This window comes from Loxodonta africana, chromosome X (genome assembly GCF_030014295.1).
Source record: "Loxodonta africana isolate mLoxAfr1 chromosome X, mLoxAfr1.hap2, whole genome shotgun sequence".
In the NCBI taxonomy this organism is placed as follows: Eukaryota; Metazoa; Chordata; class Mammalia; order Proboscidea; family Elephantidae; genus Loxodonta; species Loxodonta africana.
In genome coordinates, this window is record NC_087369.1 from 34,398,230 (window position 1) to 34,413,784 (window position 15,555).

The window sequence follows — 15,555 nt, forward strand, 5'->3', positions numbered from 1 at the left end:
TTCAATTAGAAAGCTTTATCTTCACTAAACCAAACCAAACCAAACCCAGTACCGTCGAGTCGATTCCGACTCATAGCGACCCTATAGGACAGAGTAGAATTGCCCGATAGAGTTTCCAAGGAGCGCCGGGAGGATTTGAACTGCCGACATTTTGGTTAGCAGCCGTAGCACTTAACAACTACGCCACCAGGGCTTCCTTATCTTCACTGGTAAACAGAATTAGGGGATCTGAGTGGCTGTTTTCGAGCTGTGGCTGTGGCTAAATAATCATTCAAAAATAAAAACACAATTGCAATTTGCTTCACTTTTAATTTTACAGAGCTGTATTTTTAAGGGGTCTACTGGAGAAAAAATATAAACATATATTTTAGAAAATGTTTGAACCTGTCTTTCTACCCAAAGGTAACAGCCTCCCACAGTCCTTTTCTCCAGAGGAGAAGCAAATTGGAGGAATGTATCTGGGTAACATACATATTCTTGACTATTTACCCTGAAACCTTTTGACTTTTTAGTTTTGCCATTGGTGTGTTTCCTTCTTATTTGGCTAATTTTTTTTTCTTCTTTTTCAATTTCTATACCCCTTTAAATGAGTCATAACCTTTTCTTTTTTGATCGTTTTTATTTTTGCTTAATTTGCTGTACAACCCTCTCTTTGAAATAATTCTTCATAGCTCCTCTTCCCACGTTCCTTCATCAGGTGTAATATTGTCAGCTTTCCCCTTAATTCACACCTGATTTCCAGCCAACATTACTTCTCTAGCTCTTGACTTCCCTTCACAACCTGCACTTTCTCAGAATAAATGTAATAAAGTGTTGCTTTGGGTTTGAGTAGCTGAGAGAGAAGAGTGGAAACATCCCCTCTACGGATTCATATTGCTATACTGAGAAATATGGAGACTAGGAGTGCTGATTTCACTTGACACCAACTGCAACAGGCGGCTAATGACTATATCCCTGGCTTTTGATGTCTCCAGGTTCTTCTCTCTAGACACTTGAAGACTAATTTGGTCCACACTTGTCATGATGAGTTCAGACGCCAGAATCTGGGTAGGAGAACTGTCATGAAACACCGTGTCCATAATGTATTGCTTGTATAACTCTACCACCTTCTGCTCCAGGTACTCATTCAGCATTGCATTTGAAATAGGCTTCTGCATTTGCAGGCTGCTTTTTTCTTTGATGCTGGTTATTCTCCAGTAGGATGAGTAGCGCTGGATAGGTTTTGGGGGAAAGTCACTGAGCTGAGTGGAAATAGAATCCTCCATGGGCAAAGGAATCTCAGATGACTTCAGCAAAGGGCCGTATTCAAAACTGCTCTCGGAGGGAAAATCTGTTGTCACTGAATTAATGGCCATCACCTGGCCCCCTGCAATATGTAAGTCATTGTAATTCTTGCAAATACTTTTGCAGGAAGGTGGCACCAAGTAAGTTTCTCTGCTGGTACTGTGGTCTCTACATATTTCAACTGTGGTCAAGGTTGGCCTTTGAAACACAGGATTGGGATTTGTCTGCAGCACTGTGACTCTCTGGTTTCTGCTGTGTTGGCTGTCTCTTGAATGCACTGAAGAAATAAACTTACTAGAGGATTTGCAGCTCACATACAGACTTCTGACCTGTGTTTCATCCACAGAGGAATAGGAAAGGACAGCATCAGCGTTTGTCTCCTCTTCTTTTTCTTCAGCCACTTGCTCATTATGAGATGCACAGTTCCAGTGGATGTCGTTCCAATAGGCAAGTCCACTGAGATATCCTTCTGACAGCATTCTGGAAAGAGAATTGATGAGTAACAATGGAGAAAAAGAAGATTGGGGTTTTAAAAATCCGCAGTCGACATATCAGAAGTAAAGGACAAAGGATGAAGCCATTTCATTCATCCACACAGCCACCAGTAATTCAGTGCCCGCAAAAGGCCAGCACTTCGAATCCACCAGCCATTTCTTGGAAACCATGTAGGGTAGTTCTGCTCTGTCCTCTAGGGTTGCCGTGAGTCAGAATCAACTCAACATCAATGGGTTTGTTTGTTTGTTTTCTGTTTTTTGGATGTACTAGGACAATGATGTGTGCTGTAGATATAAAAGTGAATAGAACTCAGTTCCATCCTTGAGGGAGTTTCCCACTGTGAGAGAAAATAAACTTTATACAATTTCAATATCATGTGATTGAGGGTTATAATAATGACAGGCACAAAGGAAGCACAGAAGAGGGGCCGCTAATACAGTCTGGGGTAAAGGGGAGAAGTCATGAGATGTGTCATAGAGGAGGTGACAGTTCAGCTGCATTGTCAAGAGTGAGTAGGAGTTCCAGCTGTAGGCCCAGAGTTAAAAGAGAATATCGTGATGGGAGGTTGTTTAGGAAGTGGTGAGTTTCTGTTTATGGGGAATTTGGCAAGAATTATGGGTGATATTTGTACAACATGAGTAGTGTAATTGATATCACTAAATTGTACACCCAAAAAATGTTAACTTAGCAAATGTAGGGTTTTATATATATATATATATTTACAACACTAAAAAAAGAAAATATGATGGCATGGCCCATTCATGATATACCAAGAAGCTGCACATAATCAGAAGGGACTGGGAAAATAGACTGGAATTGGATCATGAAGGGCCTTGGGAGCCATGGCAAGACATTTGTGCACTGCCCCGTAGGGAATGGAAAGTGACTGAAAAGTTGTAAATTGGAGAGCAACATGGCTGGTTTGGACAGTGGGTCAGGAGAAAAATGATGAGGAAATATGTGGTACATTCTAGTGAAAACAAGAGCTGTACCCTACTTGTTCTATCCTTAGCGCCAACACTTATTTGCATTTGGGAGAGACTCAAATGATATTTGTTCATTTGAATTAAATAACTGATAACAATTGCCTGGTATGAAATTAATTCCCTGTCAGCCCATTAAAAAGGACCATGAAGCCTCTCCTACCTTTACAGGGTGGATTTCTTGCTCTATCCCTCCCACTTCTCAGAATACTTCCTGGGACTGTCTCTGCGTCCAGTTGATGTGTTTACCCTTACCCTTGTTACCGAGAAAGTTTCCTGACCATGGATTTTCCTACACCTGCTTCCCCTCCTCACCCTCAGCAGTTGTCACTGGAGTCACGAGTGGCTAGAAAAGGCTAGAAACCAGCAGCTGCATTTTCTAAAAAAGAAACACAATGACATTCTTGGCACTGTGGCAAAAGGCCACAGCAAGGAATATCGAAGAACTGGTCCCCTTTGGCCTTGAGGTCTGGGCTTTTAACCATACCTGCCAACTGGAGCTGGATATCAAAAAGTCAAATTAGAAAAGAAAGGATTATTACTGGATCCACTGAGACTGGAGGAACCCTCGAATCTCTTGTCCTGAAATAATCTTTAAACCTTGAACCGAAACTATCCTATGAAGTTATCTTGAAACTAACCACAGTTTAGCTCAATTAATCAAGGATGTCATCCTTGAACATTGTGTTCTTTTAGAGAGCTATCTGTATGAGATCAAGAGACAACAGTAATTCTAAAGCATAGATGGCAACTTCAATGGACATGGAAAGCCTAAATTAACAGTAGTAAAACAATATGGGTAGAGATAGAGACACAATGTGAAGACTGTAACCAATGGCATTGATCTGTACATGTAGAAATTGTTGAATGGGTATATGTTTTGTTGTGTATATTTTCACCCAAAATAAAAATTTTTTAAAGAATTATATTTTAACTGTCAGTAAGGGTCTAATTTTTAAAAAAATTTTAGCATCCCTTTTACATTCATCTAGGTACTATTTTTAGGTACTATTTTCCAAGTTAAAAAAAATGTGTTCTATTTTTGAAATTCTATAAGTGTAATATTTAAAATGTTTAATTTCTCTTTTGGAAAGATTTCAAGATATATTCACCAAATTTATCAGTTATTTAAATGTTTACTATATGCCAGCCCTGTTACAGAGCACGAAGGTACAAAGTTAAAGATCATCAACAAATACATGAAGTGCCTACGTCTTGTATGCTGAGCACACTTGCCTCATAAGGGTAAAGAAAATGTTGTTCTTTCCAGAAAAAAAAACTTTCTAAATGTTATTCTGCCCTCAGCAAGTTTAACATCAGATGAAAAGGCAAATGTTACATGCATGAGAAGATAATTGTTGTTGTTATGTTGTCCTTAGGTGCTGTCGAGTGGATGCCAACTCATAGCAACCCTGTAAGACTGCTCCATAGGGTTTCCTCAGCTGTAATCTTTACTGAAATGGATTGCCAGGTCTTTTCTCCCACGAAGCTCCTTGTGGGTTCGAACCACCAACCTTTCAGTTAGCAGCCGAGCACTTAGCCACTAAGCCACCAGGGTTCTTTGAGAAGGTGATTAACAGAGCAAAAGAGTTTATCATAAAAGCCTAATAGTGATGCAGGTACTTTTTGACCCTCTCCAACATACCCCCAGTCAGGCTGCAGCTTCTGTGTTCCAACTTCAGGGCCTCAGGTGCCTTTCTCAGGGAGTCAATGGAAGATGTGTTCCACTGGAGGGAAAAAAAAACAAACCTGTCACCATGGAGTCAATTCTGACTCATGGTGACCCCATGGGTTCAGAGTAGAACTGCCCCATAGAGTTATCATGACTGTGATCTCAGGCCTTTCTTCTCAGTTGTCTCTGGGTGAGTTTGAACCGCCAACTTTTTGGTTAGTAGTCAAGCATTTAACGGTTTGCATCATCAGAGTAATTAAATTAATAAAGAGGAAACCAGGGATATGTAGGAAGCCAGAAATCCAGCACAGGAGGAAGGCAAATTTTTATCAAAGGGGAGATAGACCTGGTTACAGCTGCAACAAAGTGCCATGTAAAGCCAAGTGGGAGGCAGACATCACTGGTGGTATAGCACCATTGAACGTGGCTGGATTAATTGGAATCTCTCGCACAGAACATTTCACAACATGAAGGGCACAAATACATATTTGAGGGGTGCCGAAAGGAGCCCTGGTAGCATAGCGGTTAAGAGCCCCTGTCCTGGGCCCTGTGCTGTAAAGGCATTATTCTTGCCCTCCTTCAGTTGTCCCTCTCCCAAGAGGGTAAGGAGTCCTGGGGGCCAACACGATAAAGCCCACTCGGCCTCTACATTTCCACCATCTAAACCACATTCCCGCTACTCAGGACCTCAGAATTCCCTGAAAATCACCCAGACCCAGTTGCAGGGTCTGCGCAGGCTTTTCCCTAAATCCAATGACTACAGCGAATTATGGGACTAGATATGCACATACCCCTAGGCCTAATAGATGACCAAAAAACTAAAGAGACAATTGCCATCAAGTAGATTCTGACTCATGGCAACCCCGTGTGTGCACAGTAGAACTGCTTCGCAGGGTTTTCCAGGCTGTGACCTTTCAGAAGCGGACCGACAGGCCTTCCTTCTGAGGTGCGTCTGGGTGGGTTTGAACTGCCAACCTTTCGGTTAGCAGCCCAGTGCTTAACCGTTTGTACCACCCAGGGGCCCCTAATAGATGACAAAGAGGTGGATTTTTGCTGGGGCTGTGGACAGTGCTTGGATATATGTGCTGAGTGTGAGGCGTAAGCAGGGCTCTCTCTCATTACCATCTAGTCGATTCCACTCATAGTGGCCCTATAGGACAGAGTAGAACTGCCCCATAGGGTTTCCAAGGAGGGGCTGGTAGATTCGAACTGCCGACTTTTTTGATTAGCAACCACAGCTGTTAACCAGCAGAACTAAGGGGAGAATATTGAAGGGCTGCAGACTGAGGGGCCCCATTTGCATTTCTGCCCTGAGCCCAGAAAGTGTCAGAGGAAGTCCTACCCACGATGATAGTGGAAAGACATTCTAGGGTGAAAGCTGTGTAGCAAGCACAGAAGGCAGCCAGGCAGATTGGGGCAGATCAGGAGACTCCTGGAGATAAAGATGAAATTGACAACCTACTGAGTCTGACCATCATGACGTAAAATTTAGACAATCACCTACGAACTTTGGGAGTAAATTAGGAAAAGTTAAGAAAATGAAAAAATCTAGACCAATACTGTCCAATAGAACTTTCTGGAATAATATAATGGTCTATATCTATGCTGTCCAAAACAGTAGCCAACAGCCACATGTAGCTAGTGAGCACTTGAAATGTGGCTAATATGACTAACTTTTTAATTTTATTTCATTTAAATTAATTTAAATTACCACATGGCTGCTATATTGGATAACACAGAAGATGGTGAAAGTGATAATGTAAAATTTTTAAATACTGAAGACAGCGAATGATAATCCCAAATGAAACGTCAATGGATGTTCACTGTCATAGCAATAATTCTAGAATAACCCCCCCCCCAAAAAAAAACCAAACCCAGTGCCGTCGAGTTGATTCCAACTCATAGCGATCCTATAGGGCAGAGTAGAACTGCCCGATAGAGTTCCCAAGAAGCACCTGGTGGATTTGAACTGCTGACCTCTTGTTTAGCAGCTGTAGCACTTAACCACTATGCCACCAGGGTTTCCAGATGTTATTCTAGAATAACATCTGGGTAATTAGTTCATTTCTGTATCCCCTTCAAGGTGTGTTGGAGAGGAGATACCAAAAGGTGGTGAACCACTTCACACCCACTAGTACGGCTATTGGAGTCCCTGGGTAGTGCAAATGGTTAACACGCTCGACTACTATCAGAAAGATTGGAGGTTTTAGTCAACCCAGAAGTCCTTCGGAAGAAGGTCCTGGCTATCTAATTCCAAAAAATCAGTCATTTCTACTCTGACACACGTGGAGCCTTTCATGTGGGAGACTGGGGTTCATTTCCCAGCCAATGCACCTCACGTGCAGCCGCCACCTGTCTGCCAGTGGGGGACTGCATGTTGCTATGATTAGGGAAACCCTGGTGGCGTAGTGGTTAAGTGCCACGGCTGCTAACCAAGAGGTTGGCAGTTCAAATCCACCAGGCGCTCCTTGGAAACTCTATGGGGCAGTTCTACTCTGTCCTATAGGGTCGCTATGAGTCGGAATCGGCTGGACGGCAGCGGGCGGGTTTATGATGCTAAACAGGTTTCAGTGTGGAGCTTCCCAGCTAAGACAGACTAGGAAGAAAGGCCAGATGATTGACTTCTGAAAATCAGCCAGGGAAAACCCTATGTATCACTACGGTCTGAGAAGAAGAGAGATGAATTTGAGAGACCAAGTATCCTGGGCATGAAAGTGAAGGAGATAGAGAAGCCAAAAGTAACCCTGAGCCTTCAAATCTGGGTACGTGGGGAAGTGCACCAGCATTGACCAAAATGGGGAAATCAGAAGAAAGGGCCAGGAAGGAGCCAGGAAGCCAAGAAGGAGCCAGGAGCCTAAAGTGAGGCCGAGTCTCTAAGTGTTCAACTGTCAATTGGAGATTCAGGCTGGGAGCTCAGTAGAGCAGTTACTGAAAGTCAGCAGTGAAATTATCTCCCAGTGTGGGCAGAGGGAGTATTTATTTACTAGGAGCTTGAGGAGCCTGTAAGACTTTGTAATAGCTTCTGTGGGAAGCCTGCCTTGAACAGTACAGGAAGTGTGGTATCACACAGCTTTGCGAAGGCTACAAGAGCTTCAAGTGTACTCAACAGGTCACATTTCAAAAATCTACATTTCAAGGTAAAATTTACTAATGAATTCAGAGTCAATGAGGTAAAAAAAAAAAAATCTTGAACTAGTAGTCAAGAGACCAGAGTTCAAGTTTTGACCTTGTCACTAGCTAATGGCTTTAGTGGAGTTAGTGGCAAGTCTATAATAGCTAACGTTGATGCAGTACTAAGGAGCCCTGGTGGCACAGTGGTTAAGAGCTCAGCTGCTAACAGTACTAGCTACATCCCAGGTCCTATTCTAAGTACTTTTTTATGTATTAAATCAATCCATCCCCACAAAGACTCTAAGATGTAGGTACTGTTGTTATGCTTATTTTACAGATGATAAAATTGAGTTATTGTGCCCAGTGCCACCAGGCATACAAACACCAGCAGTCTGAAACCAGAACCCAGGTTCACATGTTGCTTAACTTCTCAGAGACTCAACTTCTCATGTGTAAAATGAGAATGTGGGATTAAACTATCTCTAGAGTCCCCTCAAACTTTGATATTCCTTGAGTTTATAACCATACTAAGAGAAATCAGAGAGTCAGGTGAGCAGTACTCAGAATCAAAATTAGTTTCTGAAAATTAGCAGCAGAGAGTATGCTAAGGCAACTTTTGAAAGCTTGCTCTAAAGGTGTGCAACGTACTAATGTATAAAACTTATAAACAAAAATTATACGTATGTTAAAGCATTTAATCTTAATAACAACTCTTTAATACACCATTAGATAAAACCAGTGCTACGCATCATAACGTGTTAAAATTTAAAAATAGAGAAAGATGATTTGGGTTTGCTTTGGTTAACTGTTAGCATTTTTTCTTAATAATTCTCAGTGATTATCTGGAAAATTCTTAGGAAACATCACTGGATCTCTTCAAAGGTATTATAAGAGAAATTTTTCAAACAAATGTTAATATATTCATTACTAGACTTCTTTTCATCTGAGACACTGAAACTTAACCTGATAACATTCTTTTAATTGTTCAAATATATTTTATCACTTGAATTTTTGTTTCTCAGCTTAGAGAAGTACATATATTTAGAATTCTCCATGACCGGTTACGTGTAAAGGAAAAGACACCCAAGGACATGTGCAGATGAGATGTTCTAGGCAAATTTAGCCTAGATTAATCATTACCAGACAGGGGAATACCAAAATTAACCTTATGTGCAAATTCACAACTTAGAAATATATACTACAGTATGGCACTTTGTTAAATCATTTGCTTGGAGTTGAGAAGAAATTGCAATATAAAGCCTTCCTTCCAGACTAGCATTTATATAGTTTCTCAGAAAACTGTTGCTATGACTTCTGTATATAGATACACTTTTCATTTATGCCCAAACAACACAAGCACTGAGTCAAAGAGAGAACCTAAAGAGGGAACAACTTTACAAGAGAGAACATTTGGAAAAACCTAAGTTAGGGCCTGGCAAACTTTTTCTGTAAAGAATCTTTGCAGGTCATAGGGTCCCCGTCGAAACTACTCAGTTCTGCCATTGCAGCACGAAAACAGCCATAGACAATATGTAAACAAATGGGTGTGACTGTGCGCCAAAAGAATTTCATTTACCATAACAAGCAGCTTGGATTTGGCCTATGGGCCTTGGCTTGCTGACCCTTGACCTAAGTCAGAAAGCAGATGCAATGAGTTGAATAGAATATCATTATCATCAATCATCATCATCATCATCATCTTCATCATCATCATAGCAACTGCGTATTGGGTGCTTTCCATACATTAACCCTGATCTTCCCACAACACTGCACATTAGGCATTATTATAACCCACACTTTCAGAATGAGAAAACTGAGGTTCAGATATGACGAATAATTTTCCCAAGGTCACACAGCTATTAAGTACTAGAGGCAAGATTCAAGGCCAAGTTTACAAATTTCAAAGCGCGTGCTCTGCTCTCTACACAGTTGAGAACAGTTTGCTATCACACAGTCATGAAAACAAGGCAATAGTCCTTCCAGGAAAAGGATATCAGCACTGATTTCATTTTATAACAGCACCAACTGCTGAATAAAAGAAGGTACAGTGAAGTACAGAAAGAAAAGCCCCAGGAGGACAGCCAGTGGCCACTCCCGAGGGGCAGCCCAAAGGGCCACAACTATGTCCCAATTGATTGCCATATGTCCTTGAGGTATACAAATACCTTATCCTCTGGGAAAAAAAAAAAAACAGAACCTTGAGTCTAATCATATGAAAATTTTCCTTAACCACTCTCACTGCTAAAGCCTAACATCCTTTCACCCCTAAGTTTACAACATCCTCTGCAGGTAATTTAATGTTACACCTCCCCATCGCCCCTGGAATAAAGTCTGTATGCCCTAGGCCCTCATGATGTATGGTCCCCGTCTGCCTTCCCAACCTCCTCTCTGCCTGTGTTCCCCACAGGACCCATGACCCAGCCATGCAGAACTCCCAGTACCCCCAAACACTGTTCATCCCAGCCATGTGTCCATTTTTTTTTTCTGTTCTGAGAACTCTAGTTCCCTTTCCAACTTCTGTTCCCACCACCCATACCCTTCAAGTCTCATCTCCTAATTAACATTTCAGCACCCCTGGCCAACCACCCAGAATCCTTGTCCCTAAATTAGGAAATTCTAGGTTCTTCTTTCCCCTACCCCAATATAGTTATAGGATTGTATGAAACATTAGCCAAAAGCAGCTGATACCTTAAACAGTGAAACAAATGACTGCAACAGTTGTTGGCATGAAGGAGTAACGGGAAACAGCAAAAGGAAAGCGAGAAGATGGGAGATTGGTAGGGAGTAGGGGAATTTGGAGTAATAAGACAACAGAACAGATCCTGTCTCTAGAAGGACATTTTGAGCCCCTGCAAACTAAGACATCCAAGAGGCTGGAGTGAGACAGGGACGCAAAGAAGATACCACCAGCAGCTGTGCACGAAATGGAGGCAGTGGGGTGGGGCTGCCTCCTGGCATTACAGGAGATGACCTTGTGGAAATAAAGACAGGAAAAACCTTTCTACCGATCTAGCCAGCTGAAGTGCCTATATCCCTCTACCTTTGAACAGTTACAAAATATTCCATACTATCAGCACACCTTATTTTAGTAAATCATTTCTCATGGAGAGTGTTCTGGCTTTTTCACTATGTGTAATCATTGTATACGCTTTCATGAATGTTTTCTTAGGCCAGAATGGGAGAAGTGGAATCACTAGATCACAGCTGTTGTCAAATTGCTTTTCAAGTAGCTTGGACCAATTTATTCTCACCAGCAATATCTGAGATTAACAGTTTCCACTAACATTTTTCAATATATATATATTTTTTCATTTTCCAATTGATGAGTAAATTTATGTATGTCTCAAATTTGAGGGTGAAGCAAACTGTCTTGTTAAGGTCATGTTTAGGTGATATAAAAAACTCAGTGCCGTCGAATCAATTCCGACTCATAGAGATATTTTTTAATGCCCCTAAATCCTCAAAATCTTCCTACTCACCTCTTCACCTCTCTAGCCAGTTATCGTTGAGTAGGTTCCAACTCATGGCAACCCCACGTGTGTCAGAGTGGAAGTGTAATCCACAGAGTTTTCAATGGCTGATATTTTGGAAGTAAATCACCAAGCCTTTCTTTCGAGGCACCTCTGGGTAGACTTAAACCTCCAACCTTTCAGTTAACAGCTAAGCACTTTCACCACACAGGGACTTCTTCACCTTTTTATTTTCCCTATAATCTGAATTATAGATCACACTATTCCAATCTAAATGTTAAGACCTTCTTGATTCTTGGGACTTGCATGTAAATCACCAGAAGTTATCATTGGAATACTCGAGTCTTTCTTTATTCACAATCTAGTTATGATAATGTAACCAAATCTATATTATAAGCTTTAATTTTTTTTCAGTGAGGAATACAAGAACTTTACCCAAAATAAGGGGATTCTTTAAGAAGGACCTCAATGTCTAAAATAGCGTCTGCAGTTTCCTTACTCTTATCTTGAAAAATACATATTTTTTAGAACTGGAAATAAACATGTGTTTATTCACATACCTTATATTATATTCCTACTATAGTTGAGTTTTTTATTTCATCTCTTACACCATTTATTGACAAATGCTCTAAAACATCATCCATCTTTACTTCAATCCCTGTTACAAAACATATAATTTGAGATTATCTACTCTTCTATCAAATATGAAGTGTTTCTTACTCAATGAATTAATTTGTGAAAGTCTAACTTGGTGATCAAGAGAATATAATTGCAATTCGAAAGGTTTCTGTTTTCCATAGTAACATCACCAAGTAAACAAATAATCTTCTGTTTGGTTCTACTTAGATGCTTATGACCAAGTGCAATAGCTCCTTCCCAGGGCTTTCTCTAGATAGGTAGATGTCCTTATTTCAGAATATATAAAATTTGGTGTGGAAATATTAGTAAATATACTGTTCTTCATATCCTTTCTTGACATCTCACAAATGGAAAAATTAAACATTAAGATCCCACTTCTTCGTTTTCTAGTCCTCTCATTTTGTGTCAAAATACAGCAAGTAATTCAACATTGTACAATTCAATAAATGTTCATGGTAATAGGCATGACAATCAGGTGCAATGCAAGATCCTTGATTGATGCTGAATTCTAGAGGACATGCGGATTGGGAAAATTTGAACATGGACCATAAATTAGATAATAGTATTGTATTGAATTTAAATTTCCTTGATGTTATAATGATGTTGTAAGTATGTAGAAGACTACCCTTATTCTTAGGAGATACGTGCTTAAGTATTTACAGGTGACATGTGTCCTAAAGTCGATATAAAAAACCTGTTGTTGATTCCAACTCATAGCTACCCTATAGGACAGAGTAGAACTGCCCCATAGGGTTTCCCAGGAGCGTTTGGTGGATTCAAACTGCCAACCTTTTGGTTAGCAGCCGTAGCTCACTGTAGCTTTCAGCCACTGTGCCACCAGGGCTCCAAAGTCAATATCCTCTCAAACAATTCAGGAAAAAAACTGTGAGAGAGAGAGAAAGTAAATGTGGCAAAATACTAACAACTGGTTAATCTACATAATAGAAACATGGGTGTTCATTGTAAGATTCTTCCAACTTTTATATAAATTTGAATTTTTTTCAAAATAAAAATTGGAGGGAAAGTAACTACAACTTATATTTAATAAAGGCATGTTTACACTCTATGTTTGTTAGGAGCCTAGAAGGGCAATATCTTACATATCTAAGATAATCATTATGCATGTGATTGGAAATATTTCAATGGCTTGATATAACTATTTAAAACATTTGTTCTGTTTTGAGATAATAGAATTAGTTCATTACCTTTGTATATACACAAAATTACCATTATTATAATATGAGTGCTTAACACCAGTTTCAAATACTCTCCTTCACTCCTAGGAGAGGCTTCTCAAGCTCAGAAACAAAATCTTCTCAAACTGATCTACGCAAGAAATGTTATAAAAGTATCTATACAAATACTCTGACCAAACCAGGTCTATAACTAAAAGAAAAATTTTTTTTTCCAAGCACAAATCAATATGCACAAGAAAATGAATGTTTGAGCATGTCTTAAGGTAATTCAAACAAAAGCCCACCCGTGAATGCACCGTCTTTAATTCCAACAGCTTTCCCCAAATCACCCAGGTGATGCTTCAAAAAACATCATTCACTATAGATCATGTCACTTTTAAAATGTCCTGCCACAAAGAACAACACTTACCACAAACTCGCCACACTGAATAATTGAGAGTCAAGTCCAAATGGAATTTATTGTGATTGTATCGTCTCTAAAAGACCATCACTGTAACTGAATTCAAGAGCTGTGAGTTGTCCCTGCAAAATTCTGCTTGGGTTTTTAGGCTTTTAAGAGAAGAAGCTAAACCTGTGTAGCAATTAGTGAAAGAGGACTGAATAAAATCATACAACAAAAATTTGATCAGACCTGTCAAAATTTCAGGTAAAATAAATGCTTTAGAAATGTCCAAAGTGTGAGCCTGAGGAGGTAAGAGGAGAGAATGTTCGGTTTTATTTCTCTTTTATCATCCAGCTCCCCTGATGGCTTGCTTTGTCCCCTCTCACCTCTGATTTGGTAAGCTTCGAAAGCATTTCAGACATCATAAGCTTGGATCTGCATTCTAGTGATAAAGGGCTAAGAAAGCGTGACAGGATAAATGACAGAAAATATTAGCAGTTATAGGGCCCATTGCCTCCTTTTTCTTACCTTCACTAACCAACCTGCTCCTCTGCTCCCACAGAAACGCAGCGATTGACCATATAGAGTTGAACAAGCCACCCTGTGTTCTTTTCAGAAAATGTTTGCAAGCCTTTTGTAAGCCTACGTTTCACTGGTTAAGACCAAGAAAGTAAGCTGCTCGTTGCATTGCCACTTGTTTTATAACTGATCCCATGGGGGGAGAAAACGTTGTTTTTGCTCAAGTATAATTTGTGCTAAAGAAGCAATGGGAAGTCCCAGAAAGAGGAGGGGCAATAACTGACAAACCCACATCAAGCCACAGAATGGTGTTTCTTCCCCTTTTTCGAAAAATGAAACCTGTCTATGAAACTGTCTCTTGTTAAAATAGCTTATTGCAACACATTATGCAGGAGCCCTATCAACATAGTTAAATTTACTCCTATAACGATAGACTCCCTGGGATGCCTCTCCCAAAAGTGAGCCAAAGTCAGATACAACTATAAAAAAATCCTCAGTCTCTCCACTAATTCATAATTTTTAAGCAGTATTAATTCTCAGTTATACTTGTAATTTTTTACAAAATGCAAACAAAAATTTTTCATTATCAAGATTAACAAAGATATAAAATCAATAATACACTGTGCAGGCAAGGTTGTGGAGAAACAGGCACTCTCATATTCTATTGGTGAGGTCAGTTTTTCAGGAACTATCAAAATTTTAAATATTTATACCTTTTGATCCAATAATTCCATTTCTATGAATTTATTCTAGTGATATATTTGTACCTGTGCACAAAGACATATGTGAAAAGATAATTCATTGCAGTATTGCTTAAGACAGTAAACGTCGGGGGGAAAAAATCCATAAATAGGATATTGGTTAAATAAATAAGAATGTATCCCTATTGTAGAACACTAGCTCTGGTGGTGCAGTGGTTAAGAGCTCAGGCTGCTAGCCAAACGGCCAGCAGTTCAAATCCACCAGCTGCTCCTTGGAAACCCTGTGGGGCAGTTCTCTGTCCTATAGGGTCACAGTGAGTCGAAACCGACTCAACAGCAATGAGTTTTATACAGTTATTAAGGAGTCCTGGCAGTGCAACAGATAAGTGTTCAGCTGCTAACTGTAAGGTTGGCAGTTCTAACCCACTCAGCAGCTCTTCAGGACAAAAGACCCAGCTATCTACTCCCGTAATAGATTAGAAACTAGAAAACCTTATGGGGCAATTCTATTCTGTCACATTGAGTCATTAGGAGTCAAAAATTGACTGGACTATACCTAACAACAACAATACAGTTATTAGAGTGAGCTGGTTTTATATCTAAGATAGAAAAATATCTCCAAGATACACTGCTCAGCAAGAACGTATAATATGCTCCAGTTTCAATTTTTTAAAGGAATAAAACCAAAAACCAAACCCATTGCCATTGAGTGAATTCCGACTCATAGAGATCCAATAGGACAGAGTAGAACTGCCCCACAGGGTTTCTAAGGAGCTTCTAGTGAATTCAAACTGCTGACCTTTTGGTTAGCAGTCCAATGTTTAACCACTGTGCCAATATATATATATGCTTGCTTATACATAGAATATGCCTATAGGGATACACAAGAAACTAGAAACAATTGCCTTTTGAAAATGAAACTGAGTTTTAACTCAAAAACCTGTTAAAATATCTATGTGTATGTATTACCTTCTCAATTTTAAAACTAGTATTTTTAAGGCAAAAGCATTAGTGGTTCAGTGGTAGAATTCTCTCACCTTCTGTCATGAATTGAATTTTGTCCCCCAAAAATGTGTCAATTCGGCTAGGCCATGATTCCCAGT

General features: G+C 39.9%; 1 protein-coding gene across 2 annotated transcripts; it reads right to left on the reverse strand.

Annotated features, from left to right (window-relative positions):
* Positions 1–289: 289 nt before the first annotated feature.
* Positions 290–13,967, reverse strand: TASL (TLR adaptor interacting with endolysosomal SLC15A4). 2 transcript variants are annotated; one of them, XM_023539137.2, is made up of 3 exons: positions 13,761–13,965; positions 4,408–4,489; positions 290–1,764 (listed from the first exon to the last, which is right to left on the reverse strand). In XM_023539137.2, exon 3 carries the CDS (start codon positions 1,761–1,763, stop codon positions 861–863), a length of 903 nt encoding a protein of 300 aa, XP_023394905.1. In that variant the 5' UTR covers position 1,764; positions 4,408–4,489; positions 13,761–13,965; the 3' UTR covers positions 290–860. The 2 variants fall into 2 exon arrangements, with proteins under 2 accessions (XP_023394905.1, XP_023394906.1); XM_023539138.2 differs by lacking the exon at positions 4,408–4,489 and having other exon boundaries at positions 13,761–13,967.
* Positions 13,968–15,555: the final 1,588 nt, after the last annotated feature.